The sequence below is a fragment of the Atractosteus spatula genome, chromosome 6, assembly GCF_055471065.1.
Source record: "Atractosteus spatula isolate fAtrSpa1 chromosome 6, fAtrSpa1.hap1, whole genome shotgun sequence".
NCBI classification, from domain to species: Eukaryota; Metazoa; Chordata; class Actinopteri; order Semionotiformes; family Lepisosteidae; genus Atractosteus; species Atractosteus spatula.
The window spans coordinates 21,009,972-21,026,597 of record NC_142711.1 but is presented as its reverse complement, the minus strand read 5'-3'; the positions used below and the strand labels follow the sequence as shown (position 1 = coordinate 21,026,597).

General features: G+C 38.8%; 1 protein-coding gene across 5 annotated transcripts in view; it reads right to left on the bottom strand.

The window, feature by feature from the left end:
- Positions 1 to 16,626, bottom strand: part of waca (WW domain containing adaptor with coiled-coil a) — a 57,433-nt gene that overhangs the window by 4,677 nt on the left and 36,130 nt on the right. For 2 of the 5 annotated variants that reach the window (XM_088918901.1, XM_088918902.1), the window contains exons 5-9: positions 14,666 to 14,781; positions 14,458 to 14,573; positions 13,736 to 14,047; positions 6,770 to 7,027; positions 592 to 714 (exon numbers count right to left, since the gene is read on the bottom strand). In XM_088918901.1, coding sequence (XP_088775027.1) covers positions 592 to 714; positions 6,770 to 7,027; positions 13,736 to 14,047; positions 14,458 to 14,573; positions 14,666 to 14,781 — 925 coding nt within the window. The remainder of the gene's footprint in view (positions 1 to 591; positions 715 to 6,769; positions 7,028 to 13,735; positions 14,048 to 14,457; positions 14,574 to 14,665; positions 14,782 to 16,626) is intronic. The other 3 variants (XM_088918905.1, XM_088918906.1, XM_088918904.1) reach the window with 2 other exon arrangements.

The following is a 16,626-nucleotide window of genomic DNA, read 5'->3' as shown; positions in this document are numbered from 1 at the left end:
TACACTTCAAACAGTGCTTATGAATGTTACGAGAATGCTGTTTTTCTTCTCATCAACTAAGTTCTGGATTGCTCTTTTACACCACACTGCAGAGAATAGAAATTAAATGGCCAACATGCCCTTCTGTGTTAAGTGTGATTTGCTTGATTAATAGAAAGGGTTAGTTTTGTTAAGTAGCCATTAGCTGCAGCACTAACTTGAACAGGGCTTTTCTGTTTAGTTTGGCATGGAGTTCTCAGACACAAAACTGAAAGTCCTACAACTTGTTTGATTATTCAGTCTTCTGTTAAAAGTCAAACCAATGCAGCTTTAACACGTTGCACCCATTAAACCATTCAAAAAGTGACTACTGAAGAAGTTAGGGGAATAGGGGCAAGAATTTTTTTTGTAGTTTAAAATCCTACACAATGTGAAACATGCCATCCAACAAAAGCCTCAATTACGCACGTAGATCTTTTTGGGGGGAGAAAAAAGATGTACAAGGATAACAATATGTACAAAGTCTCATTCCAGTGCTGGACTGTTTCTGCAACGGAGTAAGGACAGTGAGTACTACAATTTAAATGTGAACAATTTCAATGGCAGCCATACCTTGTGTAGACAGCTGAGCAGCTTGGGAAAGCAAAGTAGTGATGTTGAAAGCAGATGGTCCAGCTGTGAGAATCTTATGAAGCATAGACTGTAATGAAGCTTGTGTGACAGCAGCTGTAAGAACTAAAAGGGGGAAAAACAAAACACAGAAAAAAAAGAGATACATAAAGTAGATTGTGCTTCACAGGTCAAGCAGCCTTCTACATTACAGAGTTATTAGCTGAGAACAGAGTTTGGTTTACTAGATTTAGACGGCATAGATTTTCAACCTTTATCAAAACGTGAAAATTGACCCTTACTGCATTTCAATAACCGTAATCAAATAGGCAAAAATGTCATTAATTAAAAAAAATGTCCTTGAGTGTTTTTAAGGACTAAAATTGTTTATCGCAACATTTAACCTACAGAAAGCAATGACGACTGTTCTGGTGTATATATATAAAAAAAAATCTTTCAGCTAGAAAGTGCTGACTGGGTTTTGCTGCATGATCTGTGTTCGCTTTTGCCCCAAGGCTGTCCAGGACTCAAAACTGTGAGCTGACAAGGAAAAGGCTACTGCTGCTGGGATGCTGTTATCCAGACACAGCCAGGAGCTTTTCTCACGAGCGGTCAAAGTAGTACATGTTACACAGTCTTTGAAGAGAGCAGCTATCCAGTGAAACGGGACGATTGTTTGGACTCAACCCCAAGGCACTTAATATTAAGTGCATTTTTGCCTCTTCGCCAAAATGTCACATTGTAATAAGACCAAAACCAGCCTCAATTCATTTGTGAAAAGTGACTGGCTAGAATTCACTTCCAAGGACGAGACAAAACTGGAATTATTTTTAAAAAATTACTTTAAAAAGCTAGTGATCGGATGCTCTTTAATATTCAGTTTTGCAGTTTAAAGCTGTGCTGTATATCTGCTTTACTAAAACACTCCATGGCAATCTCTTAAATGTTCCTGGTGTTTAGTTTCAAGTGAACGGTCAAGTCAATTAAAGAACTCAGAAGCATTTCCCAGGAGTTCCTGGCAGGCCTTTAAAAACAGCTGGAATCCAAAGTGCTCATTTTCCAACATTCATATATTAATAATGCAAGTACACTAACATTTGAGAGACTATCTGCTTCAAACCAACAGGTTCACTGTACTGTGACAAACAGAACCTTCTAGGTCATGATGCCTTGGCAATGTCTTGCCTTCAAGCAATCCTTTATCTCATGATGTTTTAGCACTAACTGCAAGCCTTCTGAGGTTTGTCCTCTATAGATCATTAACTACAGATGTGTTAATTTCTGTAACCTCTGCAAGTCCGTTAATACGTACAAGACAAAGCTTTACAATTCAACCTTCCACGTGATGTTCAGATTTCAACCTCTCCAGATGTGTGCCAGTTACTGCTACACACTGAAATCCACACAGCAGCAAAGTACATCTTTAAAGATCTCAGTCTACCAAGTCCATTAATAAACTTTGCTGTCCTGTTTCGTAAATTCATCCATTTTGACTGAGTCATCCCTCTGGGGTATCATTCAAGTTTCTATACCTCTACACAAGGCCCAATCTTTCCACCACCACTGCTTGTGAATTCCACAATTTCATTCCACGGTGCTTGCAAAATTTGAAACAGAGAACACATTAGTACTTTGTAGGGTTCCATCATTAGCACAACAGTACCGAAGTTGCTCAAAATTTGCCTATAATGCATTAACTGTATTCTTGACAACTTACATTAACATTAAAGTAATATTCTGTTGTCTTTCTTAAGCTGCTGTTGCACTGCAATTTCCCTCACTGGATCAATACGGTATCTATCTAAGTACCACTGGGTTTCAACAATAATAATTATTCCACAAACTGTAACCTTCAATCACCTGAGAGACTAAAGATCAGTTTTCAAAGGGGTTTTGTAATGAGTAGATCTGATGACAATGATAAATTGATGAAAATGGAATTTCAATGCACTGATGAACGTAACTCCACTTCCGTCCGTGTGCCAATCTCTTCACCTGATTACAAGAGGAGCAATACATGATCAAATAGCCAAGATAAGCTAAAGACTTCTAGGTACAGAAGTACAATTTCTAAGTTCCATTTATACTGCTTTGATACAAATTTTCTTCATATTCAGCTTTAACAGCTTTATATTAATCAAAACAATATATGTATGCTTACTCTCATGCTCACAGACTAAATATACCCCAGCAACTAAAAATTATTCAAAGGACTAATGATTCTGGCGACAAATCAAACGACACTCCTGCCCTCAATGTCCAAAAACTCCTATGCCAACAGTTTTCTCTAGACAATGATCCACAAGGAAGAGAGGACTAAAACACAAGGAAAGGGTTAAGGGTGGCATGCTTTTAATTGGGGGGAATAAACACACGCACTGAGCACATTGCAGTAGCGGCAGGAGAAAAGAAAAGCAAGCTGCACTGAGAGGCAGACAGAGCGCAAAGATGCAGAGCTGCTGCTGTGCGGACGACAGCCCGCCAAGGAACAGTACCTGGAGAACAGTTTTCAGTTTCCCTACTGTTGACTCTCAGTGTAGGCACCTCCTCCTCTGCAGTCAACATACATATTCTAACCAGGTGCCAAACTTACTCAGAAAGCAACTTTTATGTGCAGCCTATGTTATTTGCATCTCTCACTCCACGGGCCCCAAAAAACACTCTTTTCTTCTACTGGAGGCAATATGAATCTAAGAATCGTCTTTTTCATGTTGAGTTTGATTCAGACATTGCATGTTCACATTGACACAGATGTTTTCATGAACTCAAGCCATTCCACATTTTCAAGTAGGCAGCCGCGTCAGCATGCGTAGGCTGCAAGGGAACAAGTAAAGGTTTATTCCATGCTAAAAAGAGAAGAAAAGAAACGCAATGTTTCAGCTGTGGAGCCTTCTTCAGGTGAAGCCTGAAGAAGGCTCCACAGCTGAAACATTGCGTTTCTTTTCTTCTCTTTTTAGCATGGAATATGCCTTTGCATTTCTTTGCATCTGCACCTGTTCCTTTGCATTCCACATTTTCTCCACTTTACATGTGAAACAAACTATACAAACTATCACATAACTCTTTGCTTTGAAGTGTCCCTAATTTTATCACTTTCCAGTACTGTTAAAAACTACATATATAACTAAACCGTCTGTAGTCAATAGCCTTGCCATACAGTCAGCTTACTTCAAAGAAAAGTCACACGTGAAGATCTGGTAAAAACACAATGATGAAAAACACTGAAATAATTCAGAAACAATCCTTTCATCTTAATATTTTCTTTGGGATTAAGTTAGGATTGTAGCATCAAGTATAGCTGAGGCATGAGGGCGTTACTGCGCAGACACTCCTTCCTGTGCAAGTGCTCATGCCCAAATCCAAGATCAGATCACATGGCACAGACATTACACATGGCCCAGAGATCTTCCTCCATGAAGTGTGGACAACTGCCAGATCAGTGGTGTCATATGGTGGTGCTGACCTAGGGGTTAAACAGGTCCTGGCATCTCCAAAAGCAGAACCAGATTCCTCAGATAACAGCTCACAGATAGAATGCACTTCCGCAGCCCAGAGATGCTCAGACACATCCTCACAGCTGTATGGATGCCAAATGACAGTCTTTAGGCTTAATAAGTGCTCTCTGATGCCCAGTGGTGTAAGCAGCATTACTTGGTGCTGTGGAAAAGTGAGCCCTCCGATTCTCATTTTGTCTTGGGTCATTCAATGTAGCTTTCTGTCAGCAGATACCATCCCTGATGCATCTCGAAGGCTACATTAGGGTTGTTCACATTGCAACATTCTCACCTGCAATGTCCATATTCCCCTTCAGGTCAGCTAGGGCTCGTTACAGTGTGATGCTAACCAAGCAGATGCATCTCTAATGAACACGGGCACAAAATGTATTCAAACTCCCAACCACATCTCTTTCCACACAGAACAAAATGACAAAAATAAGTGCAAGTTCTAAAAGGAAACAAGTTGTACATGTTTCTACAGGCTTATCACAACTGTCTAACCTTAAGAAAGTAGCGCTGCAATCCTTAGAATTTGGGATGAAAATGCTGCAGTTCTTAAGTCTTTCAGGATCTAAACGGATATAAAGGAGTCCTGTTTTCTTTAAAAAACTATAGGATTTTTCAGTTAATTAGTTTTACACGATACATTTAAAGGCTCACTAGCTCACTTTGCAGTAACAAAAACAGGAATAAAGTACATTTGCAATCTAGTGGTCTGCAGTGTCAATTCACTACAAGCAAACTGTATGATGTAATCACAGGAAATATTTACTTAAGAAAGTCATTAACAAGTATAACGAGCCTCAACACAGTTAGTGCATCAAATACGAGGAAAGGCTATTAGTGTTGTAGACAGTACACAGCCGTGTTTAAACGGCAAAACAGTCCCCTTTTAAAATGTACTAAAACTTGCATCTCAAAATGACCATTCCTGGAAATAAACTGTCCATGAATGATTAATATGAATTATGTCAATTACTGTCATCTTGCTTGTTTTGTGATCTCTAAGCCTAACCTTTCACTTAGTCTTAGAGGCCTATGGTGGTTTGTGTTGGTCAGAAGCCTGGGCAGGTAGATGGACTCCAGTGCAATGATGCCATGATGAATGCAACACCTTATCTACATTTAGATGTACGTATGCACAAAGAATTCTACACGTTCCAGGGTTAATTCAAGGAATTAACGTTTCCTTTAATGGCTTAGCTACAAGCTGCCCTTTGCCTCAAATAATTTTGTACTAACAAATATTTAACATTCTTTGCTAAGAAAAAAAAGGCATTCTCAGCACATTATAACTCATTTTAAAAAGCAGCAACTATGTTGTGCAATCAACATTCACAAGTTCTGTAAGACTCCATTCTACTTTACCAAATAACCCTGAAAATCAGCTATTCAAAAAAAGATTGAGATACGTCAGGAATAATCAAAGTAGAAGCTAGTATGCTGCAAATTTCTGTATATTTTAAAAGACAGATAGGCTGGTGGGTCACTGAAAATAAAAGTAATTTTAGAAGATTTTTAGCTGGAACTTAGAAGAGATAAACCAACAGAAGTTGCTTACTGGTGGGGGTTCAGGTAATGATCACTGCTATGCTAACAGAAGTACCAGAAAGCAGCTTGTTATTCATCAAAATGAATGGTCCTTATCCAGTTTTATCCTCTTAAGTAATCATGAAATCAGATGTTATAACTATTATTGACCAGCTATACTGTACAACAGCAAAGAAGCTCAATGAAAAGGAGAGAGGGTGTGTGCATGAGTTGGGGATGTTTGTGTAGTGTATAGGTTCTGTCTATCCCCACATCATGTTTGACAGTCTTCTGCAGATGAACTCCCAAAACGCACTTAAATGGATACTACAGTATTCCTTTAAGCTGGTATGTGTAAGTCTATATGCATGCAGTGTCCACAGCAAATCAATAAAAAACAGAACAGCAAACCAATCTACTGCTGCTCTGAATCTGGACTAGAAGACAATTTGTTCAACAGTGAGAATCACTTGCATCCTTACCACATGCACTCAGGAGTAATACACATACTTTAGTACTTGACAACTCGTGCTCAAACCTTAAATGGCTTATCTTCAGTCATTCAGATGTTTTTTAAGGCTGCCCCTGCTTTGAATTGCTTCATCCCTTGCAAGACTACACATCGTCTTACTGGATTTTTAAACAAAGCCTGTGGGATAAGACTACATGTAGCAAGCTCATCAAGGCACAGGGACGTAAGACTATGAATGTTCTACACGACTACTGGGCATAAAGAACTCGAGGACAGACAGGTGGCTGAAGCGGTAATGTCTAGCTGTGTGAGCAAGTCTGATCATGTGTGGCATGTACTGCTGATTGATCAGCCGATGAAACCAAATCCAATAATTCAAGACGGCTAACACTACATCCATCACTAAATGAATACCTAAAAAGCCCCCCACTACCCTGTGGAAAACAAAACCAAACCTTTAAGCAGAGTCCTTTTCTTTCGGTTGGTTAATATGAATACATCTAACTGATCAGGCATAGACATCTTGCAATACATCACTTTAAAATGTATCTGGGATCAGTTGATCCCCCGTTTTCTACGCACAATTATTCTAACCATGAAGAATCCGCATATAACACCATGAACATCTTCAAGAGCGAGCGAGCGAGCAAGCTACCGCTTGGAAACGCACCCTGGGTCTTACCTTCATTTATTTTGGACATGTCTACGTTGGCATTATTCAGCTGCAGCGTGGCCTGAAGTGCTGGGAGCAGCTGTCTCAGGAGGTTGGGGTCCTGCAGCAGAGGGGGAGCTGGGGACTGGGGTACAGGGGAGACAGGAACTGTGGAGGCCGAGGAGGCCTGAGTCCCTGAGGGGTTCAGCCCCGAACTGGAGGAGGAAGAGGAGGAGGAGGACTGCGAGGTACAGGAGTGGGGAGCAGGCTTCTCTGCAGAGGCAGACTCTGTGGACAGAGCAGAACAGCCGGTGTTAAAAATGTCAGCAGTGCCCATGAACCACTATGTAGGAGCAGCAGCACCACCATGAAACAGCTGACCATTACGTAAAACATTACGTCTACATTTCAGAGGAGAATACATAAAGCTGCTGTAAAATCACTAAAGTCCTGCAGTGCAAAACACACCTCGCTTATATGGAAACAAAACATTTTCACAATACTTTAACTCACAATGCCCAATAATGAAACTATACTGAGCATCAAAAGAGACTAATAACTGCAAACAAATCAACTAGGTTACAAACAAAATGTCACTTTTTTATAACGGGGACACTGACTTTATTGAACAGACGTACTCTGGTTTCTCTTCACCTCATGCAAATTGATTAAGCTGAATGAAAAACCAGCGGGTTTGATCAAGAGGGCATCTACGGTGAAGAGAGGTTAACAGAATGTGGCCACCGACTGAAGCAAGATAAGCTCTACATCTATGATGCATGTCTTGCACCTGGTTCTGGATGCTCTTTTCTGGGAGTCTGTCTCATTAGTCTTGTAGAGTCTGGACAAACATGAACCTGCTCACTGACCTCTTTGCTTTAGATGCCGCACATTGTGCTGGCTCAGTTAGCAAATGTTGAAAGGAAGCTCAAGGGCATCCGAGACGAGTCTTAACGGCGACAGTCTCGTCTCTCAAGAGAGCCACAGTTAAATGAGCAGCACAAGGATGTGTGCTGTCCTACTTGAACAGTATCTTGTTGAGATGAGCTCGCAGGAAAGTCAGGATTTTCCCAGAACTTGTTCAATGTAACAGTGCAGAGCCAGGATGCTATCAGTCACAACTGAAGCTTCCTAACTAGATAACCTCACTTGTTTGGCTAAAACATCAGCCCAGCCAAGAAATCACTGACTGCGAACACCCCAGATGGCAAGACACAGCATGCTCATCTAGGCCAGGCTCCAACATACTGACGGCACGTAGGGTTCTTTCTGGTTCTCGAATGTCTGACCTGCTGAAAATCAAAAGATTAAAAATCACTCCTTCCCAATCAACACTCACCGATGAGGTAATTTAGTGCTCATACACTAAACATTGCAATCAGGTGTAAATGTTGAACCAAAATGATCAAATATTTAGTCAATAACCAAAATATATATGCTTCATATGTCTATAAACCTATAGTTATAAATAGCCTCATGTTAGTAAGAACAATGATAATTGTCCCTCTACTGAAAACATCCGTTTCCAACAAGACTAAATCATGGCCTGCAGTAACAGCTACAAGGACAAAACAATCACTATGCTTGTATATGGGTTTATGGTGCTGAGCTTCAAAGGGAGACAACTCTCTGAGGTTGTGAACGACAATTTTAATTAAAATCACAATTGGCCAGGCATCACCTAAACCAAGCATTCAACCAGTCGTACCATAATGTTAATATTTTTAGAAGGGAACTTTGGACCTCAACATAAAAATGCCACTATTTCACTTTTCATCTTTTTTTGCACAACCTGGTTACTTTATTTTTTCACCATATGCTTAAATTGCCCCCCTCTGGGGATGAAGAAAGGGGATGAATTAAACCACATCGATCAAACGAGTACAAATCTGTACTTTTCAAAAAGGCTCGCATGCAGAAAGTGCAAACCGCATAGGACTTGCCAGACAAAAGATTTCCAACAACTGCCCCAACAATGTAAATATTTGGGTTGCATTATCTTCTGATGCTTAAATTTTTTCCGTCACAATAAGAAAAGTTAATTAAAAACTGGCAGTCATTTACCAGTCATTTATCTCTGCTTAGTGTACTTGTTTACAAATTTACAAAACAATCTCAGCTTCCAGAGGTATTTATGAGAATTAATCTAACATTTGACTGTACTTAGCTTATCACTGACCTTCTCTTGTTAAAATTCTTAAAACTGATTCATTTTCATTTGGACCTATATTAAATCTCTAGATTGATTTTTTCAAATCGGAAATTGTCATTCATAAAAATATAACATTGACAATTAACGGAAATGTCAGTTGTTTCTTTAATGTAGATATCCAATTGAACTTTATATGGTGCTTACGTTAGTGTCTTCCTTGAAATGTCTCCCAAATGATGCTTTGCTATGCATAATCTAATTCCAATACATATAGAACTCCTCTAAGTCAAACATACAGTGCCTTGCAGAAGTATTCAGACCCTTGACCAATTCTCTCATTTTACTGAATTACAAATCCTACACTGAAAGTTTGTTCTCTAGAATATTTTAATCTTAATTGAACTGAAACTCAAAATTAGGGTAGCTGTTGGAAAACCTTTGTCTGGCAAGTCCTAAGCTGTTTGCACATGAGCCCTTTTGAAACATAAAACAATGTCACATTAAAATAATTAATTTTGAGTTTCAGCGCTTAAAAATAAAAATATCAGATATCTAAATTTCAATGTAGGATTTGTAATTCAGTAAATTGAGAGAAATGGTCAAGGGTCTGAATACGTTTGCAAGGTACTGTAACTAAGCCTCACAATGAATTCCTGAAAAGGTCATGTATACTTATAACACTCCACAGAGTAAAGCTATTAGTTCTGAGAACCATATGCTTAAACATGATCATTTTAATCAACCAATAATTAATGATTATAGAAAGGATGACCACTGATTTAAATAAAGGGAGTTCATTAAGACTATCATTATTTTGAATTAAAATCTGCAAAAAATGTCTACATTAAGTCAATTTAAAGGGGAACTGCAGGCCAGAGTTTTCAGACTGTTATTGAATGTCGGCAACAAATTAATTGATGGTATAGAAAAAATTTACAAATTTCAAATAAAGCACAAAATTGTGAACTTTGTGAAAGTATTGCAAGTCGCCACATTGTCGCAAACTTGCATCGAGTTCCCATAAATCGTGACCCACAAATGAGCGGCCCTTCCTGCTCATTAGTCGCTGTAATGACAAATGTAACACGAGGTATGAGCAAATTAATACAGGTGGTGCAGCTGACATTTCACCACAGGAAAGTTCCAACATGATCTGCATGCAGAGTTACTACTTATTTGTCGGCAAAAGCATCTCAATCAAAAGCAATATTTCTATTGGATTAAAAGACATGTAAAAACCTTCTTGTATGCTATATCATAGGGCTGCACACGTCATATGAAGTTTTGTTGCCTCATTCTATATCGCAGAACATGGAGCTGTGCACCCCTGGAAATGTAGTCTGTGTTGTGATGTGAATTGGATGTAAATTTTACAAGCTAGTGTGTGCATTTCTCTGTTATTGCGGTTTGAAATGCTCTCATTAATACTCATTCCTTCTAACCCCTAAATATGAAAATAGCAATGCCGTTGCCCTTTAAAAGCTGTTAAAACGTGACAAAGAAAGTCTGACAGTCAGCAGGGCTGCCTTCAAGAGCAGATGGTAAATATTTTGGTGCACTTCAAGTCTATTTTTATACTTTTACAACTTACGGTGGAAAAGTTGTGTATCAGATTTGTTAAAACTCCAGCTGGATACACCAGCGCTCATTTTCATCTTGTGCTGAGGTAAGCCTTAGAATTGTCAACGAGTTACGTTCCAATTAATTTTCCTCTTAGTGCTGTGTTCTGAACTCGGGGAATGTTAAGACCATTGGAGAGGAGCAGTAAGGCACTAATTGATTCTCAAAGCTTGCATCCAAATAGTACATCAATTAAAGCAATGTTTGGATACAATGTCCCAGAATTCAAGTTAAAACTACCCCAAACAGTTCCATTAACGCAAACTTATGCCTTTTAGAAAACTGTCCTTGTCTGAGGTGCTATTAGATAGATAGATAATACTTTATTAATCCCGTAGGGAAATTGATGTAAATTATTGATGTAAATTGATTGATGTATTACTACAATTGTCTGAGCATTTCAATGCAACGACAGCCCATCCATTCAGCATCAGAGCTACTCATTCCTGGTAAGGGACACGGCAACCTGGAGAGGCTGGAAATACAGATCACACGGCAGGGATTCAGCTTTGGAAAGTGAGGGGAGACCAGAGCACACAAAATATACCCATCACATCCAGGACCCAGGAGCAGCCAATCAGCAGTGCTAAGTGCTATGTCACTGTGCCACCCAGTGTAGCAACAAACACTAAAGACTTATATTACAATTTCTGGAATCAAGTTAAGCAGTCACTAAACTACAGTCCAGAAGGTGGCAGCAGAAAGACTTATTTGGCCTACAGAAGCAGTACTAAAGGAAATAATTAGACTGTCTGCCGATCCCACCGTCGACCCAAGTGAAACAGCATGGTTTGACTAAGCATTGTGCATCTTTCAAACATATTCCAGATCATGTAAAATGCCAACAGTGTAATTGTGAAGAGAGAGAAAGGCTAAAAATACATCAAGGATGGCAAGTTTTTCAAGATTACATGACACGCTACAGTAACGCACCAACACTGCGGAAATCTCTGCTGGAGACCTGAAGCTTCTCATCCGTACTTAAAAGCAATTAAAAAATTTCTTGAGGCTATTGCTTCCCAACTTTTAATATGGACATGTTTTTTGTGTCAGGTTTTCTACCAACATTATGTATATTTGTTGCCTAAACTGTAATGTGCTCAGGTCTTGACACAAATGGTACTATATAAAACCAAGGCATTGTATTAAAACTTTGCTGGACAGAAAAAAATATACACATTTTATACACACTTTCAAGCATCTTAAATGACAAAAGCTTAAGCCATTTACAATCCTGAGACACATTTCAATTGCTCTCAGCATTTAGTTTCTTAGCAGACACCCTTCATCTGAGTGACACATTTAGTCAATGCAAATTTTCTGTAAGTCTCACCCACAGCCTTAACCTTGTCCATTTATATAAAGTTTAAGTGTATATTCAAAAATTGAAGTTTCCTCACAAATTTCCAGGACCCAAGAGCAGGCATGTCACTGTGCAACCCAGCGTAGCAGCAAACGCTAAAGATGTACATTAAAATAACTATTTTAAATTTCACTAAGAAATATATTAATTTAAACAAAATTTAATAATGAACAGAACTAATCAAATAGTATTCTTGTCTGAATAAAATGCATGGCCATCTTCAGTCTCAGTTTTTTGGTAAACAGTTTTTGAAGTTCATCAGCTATAGATCAGCTTTGTGCATTTTTTCCATCCTTGACTAAGGAGGCCAGCAAACTAGGACACAAATGGGTTCAATTAATAAAACAAATAATTTTAATACAGGGCAGTTCACGGACAACATTTAACCTTCATGTTTTCACAAAACCGCTGGAAGTTTCTGGAAATACTGCATACACCTCACAATACTTGCAAACAACTGATTTCTGGGTGTTTAAAATCCCACCGATTAAATATAGGTAACAGCTTTATTTGTACACTAATATTATTCACAATTTTATATCAATAAAAAAAGAAACAAATCAACATTTTGTTTTATTAAGAATCTTATCATGGAAGCCCCTTAATAGAAGATGTTACACACTGAGCTCTGCAGCACTCTGGATAAGGCTTTTTTCCCCCATTAAAGAGTACAACAGTGAAGGAGAGTACTGTTCTTGTTTCATTACAAACAGTGCCTACAAGCATATGTTGGATTTTGCCATTAAGGTTAATGCAAGCTGAAAGCAGCAAGTCTTGATAACAGGGGAAAATAAAGAACCGGTGTTCATGTAACAGAGTGGGATGTTTTCCAGGTTGCTTCCCACGTTCCTTCACAAATTAAAGTACACCAGCGCGTGCACACAGTTTCACTTCCCTTTACTGCAGTTTGCCTTTCCATGACTCTGTAACCCTCGGGTATGATAATGATCTTTCAAACATTACATTGTTTTCAACTTGCCATTCATGAGGCTGGGCATGTGCGCAAGCAATGGATTTGACACGATAACAGATTTTAAGTATCCAGAATTTCCTGAGAAAGATGCCGTTATCCACAGTATCTCACAATGTGCAATTAGACTGCATCTTAAAACGCGAGCTCAAAATATAACATGGTTTCCTGAAAACAGTTTGCATCAACCCCATCTCTCTGTGAAGAACCCAGTGCCTTTCCACCTACATTTGAGTTTCTAGCATTCCAATTTCAAAACAAAATGAACACCCTCCATCCGTGGTTCAACAAGCATGATTGAAGACTGATGGGACAGCTACACAACTCTAACATCACAATTTTCAAGAACAAATTAAAAATAATTCCACTTAACGCAAGGTTTTAGAACAACTTTCTAATTCATGAAGGGTGACTGAACCAACCAACTAGTTTGCTACAGCTGGACAAACTTGCAGGGAATCAAACAGTTTATGCTACAGGTCTAAAAAAAAAAGCAATCTTCTTAAATAAGCACCTTTCTATGAACTGTTAAAACAGCACTGTCGCATGCAGTCACTATATTCTTTCCTTCTTTTACGCAGTAACTAGTTTATTCAGGGAAAAAGAACTTGCTGACATTTCAACAGACTTTGGGGAGATTTACAAACAAGTGAGCAATCAAACCCTTATATACATTAGGAAACAAGCTGCCGAACACCCTGTAATGGCTTAAAACCTTGAAATACCGACATTTTAAATATCAGTTTGACTGCATCTCGGAAAGTAAAATTCTCAGTCTGGGTTTGAACACAAAAAAAATCATGCTAAGCTAGTCTACCCAAGTGAAAAATCATCCACTGCATTTGTTATGCCTTAATATAAAGCATTTTCAGAAGTCATCTTTATACATACCTCTGTTTTCAGTTTTCAGTACTGGAGTAGGTAAGGAGAATGGTGGTAGTTTCAATAAAACAGCAGCTCCATTTGCAGCAAAGGATTTGTTTGTCTGGCGGCCAGGTTGTTGAGTAAAAGCATTAGAAGGAATAGCGCTTGGGGCAGCAGCTGCTGGGTGAACCACTGTTTTGCTGGTATTCTGTACTGGAGCAGCACTACTGTGAGTCTCTACTCTGGTCACTCTGTAGTCTCTGTCACTGTGTCTGCTTGTCAGGGGCAAAATACTCTGAGGGTGCGCATTACTGGCCTCACTGGAATGCTTCTCTTCCACTTTAGTTCACATTCACAGTGACGTTGCATTGAAAATAAAGGGGAAACATTACCATTAGGACGGTATTTAACTGGCGAAGGCCTAGCAAAAGTAACATGCCATCTACTGCTGACTTATTTTTCCCTATTAAAATGCACGTCTTACATGTTGCTATTGTTGTACTGGATGCTTCAGATGTCTACTATTTTAGACATAATGGACAGAAATCTCAATACACTGACAAGAGATGTGCAAAGCCTACCTGTAATCAATAACAGTAGCATCAACTAATAAGCAAGGCTACTTTTACAGATGCCAATTCCAATAATTCAGCTACTCGGAAAAAAAATCACATCTACAATCTTTTCCCACTTGTACAGTAACTGCTCAGCGTCACACACCAGTTCACCAGTTAACACTCGATACTTACTTGCTGTGGAAAACCCACTCGTAGCTGTAGCCTGCATTGCCTCCCGTCTGTAATCCCTGTCTTTCGGGAAACTGTTAACGACTGCCATCTTACTGGCTTCCTTTTGTCTCTGCTCTCTGAAACATCAAGACAGAAGTAGATTCGGCATCAATTTAATACTCCAAAATCAAACTTATGGCATAAAAATAAATATAAAAAAGTGACGTACCTCTCCAGCCACTCTTTGGGTTTTTCCCACTGTGAAACCTCTGTTCTGCAGTTGTAATAGTATTTCTTCCCAGAAGAGCTAATGTGTTCAGACCAATCGTCTGCAGGTTCATAAGGCTGTAAAAATAAAGCACTTGGTTACAGATGACTAAACAAACAGAGTAACAATTGGGGATAAAAGAAGCTTGACGCTGGTACACTCAGTATGCTCTGAACTGGGGTAACACTTTTATGAAGTTTGGGGGAAAAAAAAAAGATTTGAATCATTTACATGTACTTATACAAACATCCACAGAGAAAAGTCATGCTTTAAAATCAAAAGGGAATTAGGTGAAAGCTGAAGATACACCGTGAAAAACAGGAGCATATCATAATTTAATCTTCCTAAACATAAAAAGGAATCTTTAATTTTAAAATAGAAAACGTATAGAACAACAGCTATCCTACTGCTGCCAAGGGCTCATTTACATATACTAAGATGAATAAACTGAAGAATAACCTTGTTACCAATTCACCACCCGTAAATCTGCATTAAAATATATTATATTGTAAGCCGTTTTACAATTTGCTCCCTGAAGACAAGTTCTCTCAAAAGTACACAAATTTGAAGGATTTTGCAATACTTCAATTTGTAACCTTTTACATTAATCTCCAATTAAAATACTGTTCTAAAAGGGTAAAACAATGTTTAAAATCTTTCAGCAACTGTTAAGTTTGAGTTGACCATATAATTTGTGAATAACATTTATAGACTATTTAAAAATGTTATGTCAATTATAAACACTGTACAGACATTCTCACCATTTTATCAGCTTCAACAGTTCACAGAACAAACCTGTGCATATCTCCAGCTATGCTACAGGGAGCTCTGTAGCCATAAATGATGCACACGAGTCACAAATGGCAAATACAGGCCAAATAGTCTCCATACATGTGTGCTCATATACCATAACAGTGGGCTACCTACCAAAAAATAAAAAAACCCGTAATTTTAGAACACCGTTCCATACACAATCCTAAAAAATAGCAGACAGGTTCTGTTTATAAGAGTCACTTGAACTGACAACTGAAAATAACCGGTTTCCTATGTTAAGACAAACACAGAGAACACCAATTCTGTAAAAATTCTGGAAGTTTTTCACATAAAACCCTGAATGATTAATTTAACAGCTTAACTTTATTCCCCCCCCAAAAAACAAATGCTTAAACGGCTGTTCTTGATACTTATTGAAGAATCCACAATGAAAATCGTCATTTTTAAAAACCTCAAACAGAGCCACCTTTACAACATTCTAGAAATCAAAAATTTTTTGGAAGGCTTGAGATGCTCAAGAACGTTTCGCTGCACAATTCACACTGTATAATTTCTGTACACTGCACAGAATTCACCGCATAAGACCTTTGTCAGTTTATTCAAATGTATTAGCCAGTCTACCAACCTGCTTGTAGACTTAAAGAATCGCATAGTTGTGTACTAATAAGGCAATAATGATATTTTGGCCATCTGTTTCAATTACCACGACTTTATTCAGTTGACATTTTTACCCAAAGCAACTTATACTTCCTCCCATCTTGTACTGGAGCTATCTGAGTGAAGCACCTTGCTCAAGGGTATGATGACAGGAGTCCCCCACCCACCCCCCAGCCTCGAATCTGAGCCCACTGTCCACACTGTGGCCCCACACCACGGACAGCCTCTTACAGGCTACAGGCTTTATTGAATTTAGAACCTCAGCACGCAAGTGAAACTGAATCACTTCAAGATGTCGGTAGAGCACTTCATAAAGGCTAAAGGCTGAAGGGGCTGCCGTTTCATGTGGCGGTTCACATCACCACCATGCCTTCAATCAAAAAACATTCAACAGAAATCCGCCGTCTCTCTGCTCAGCCAGAATCTTGCTGAAACAAGCTCACATTCATATACAAGTGCAACCAGAGAAATGAAGACCAAGACAGGTTACC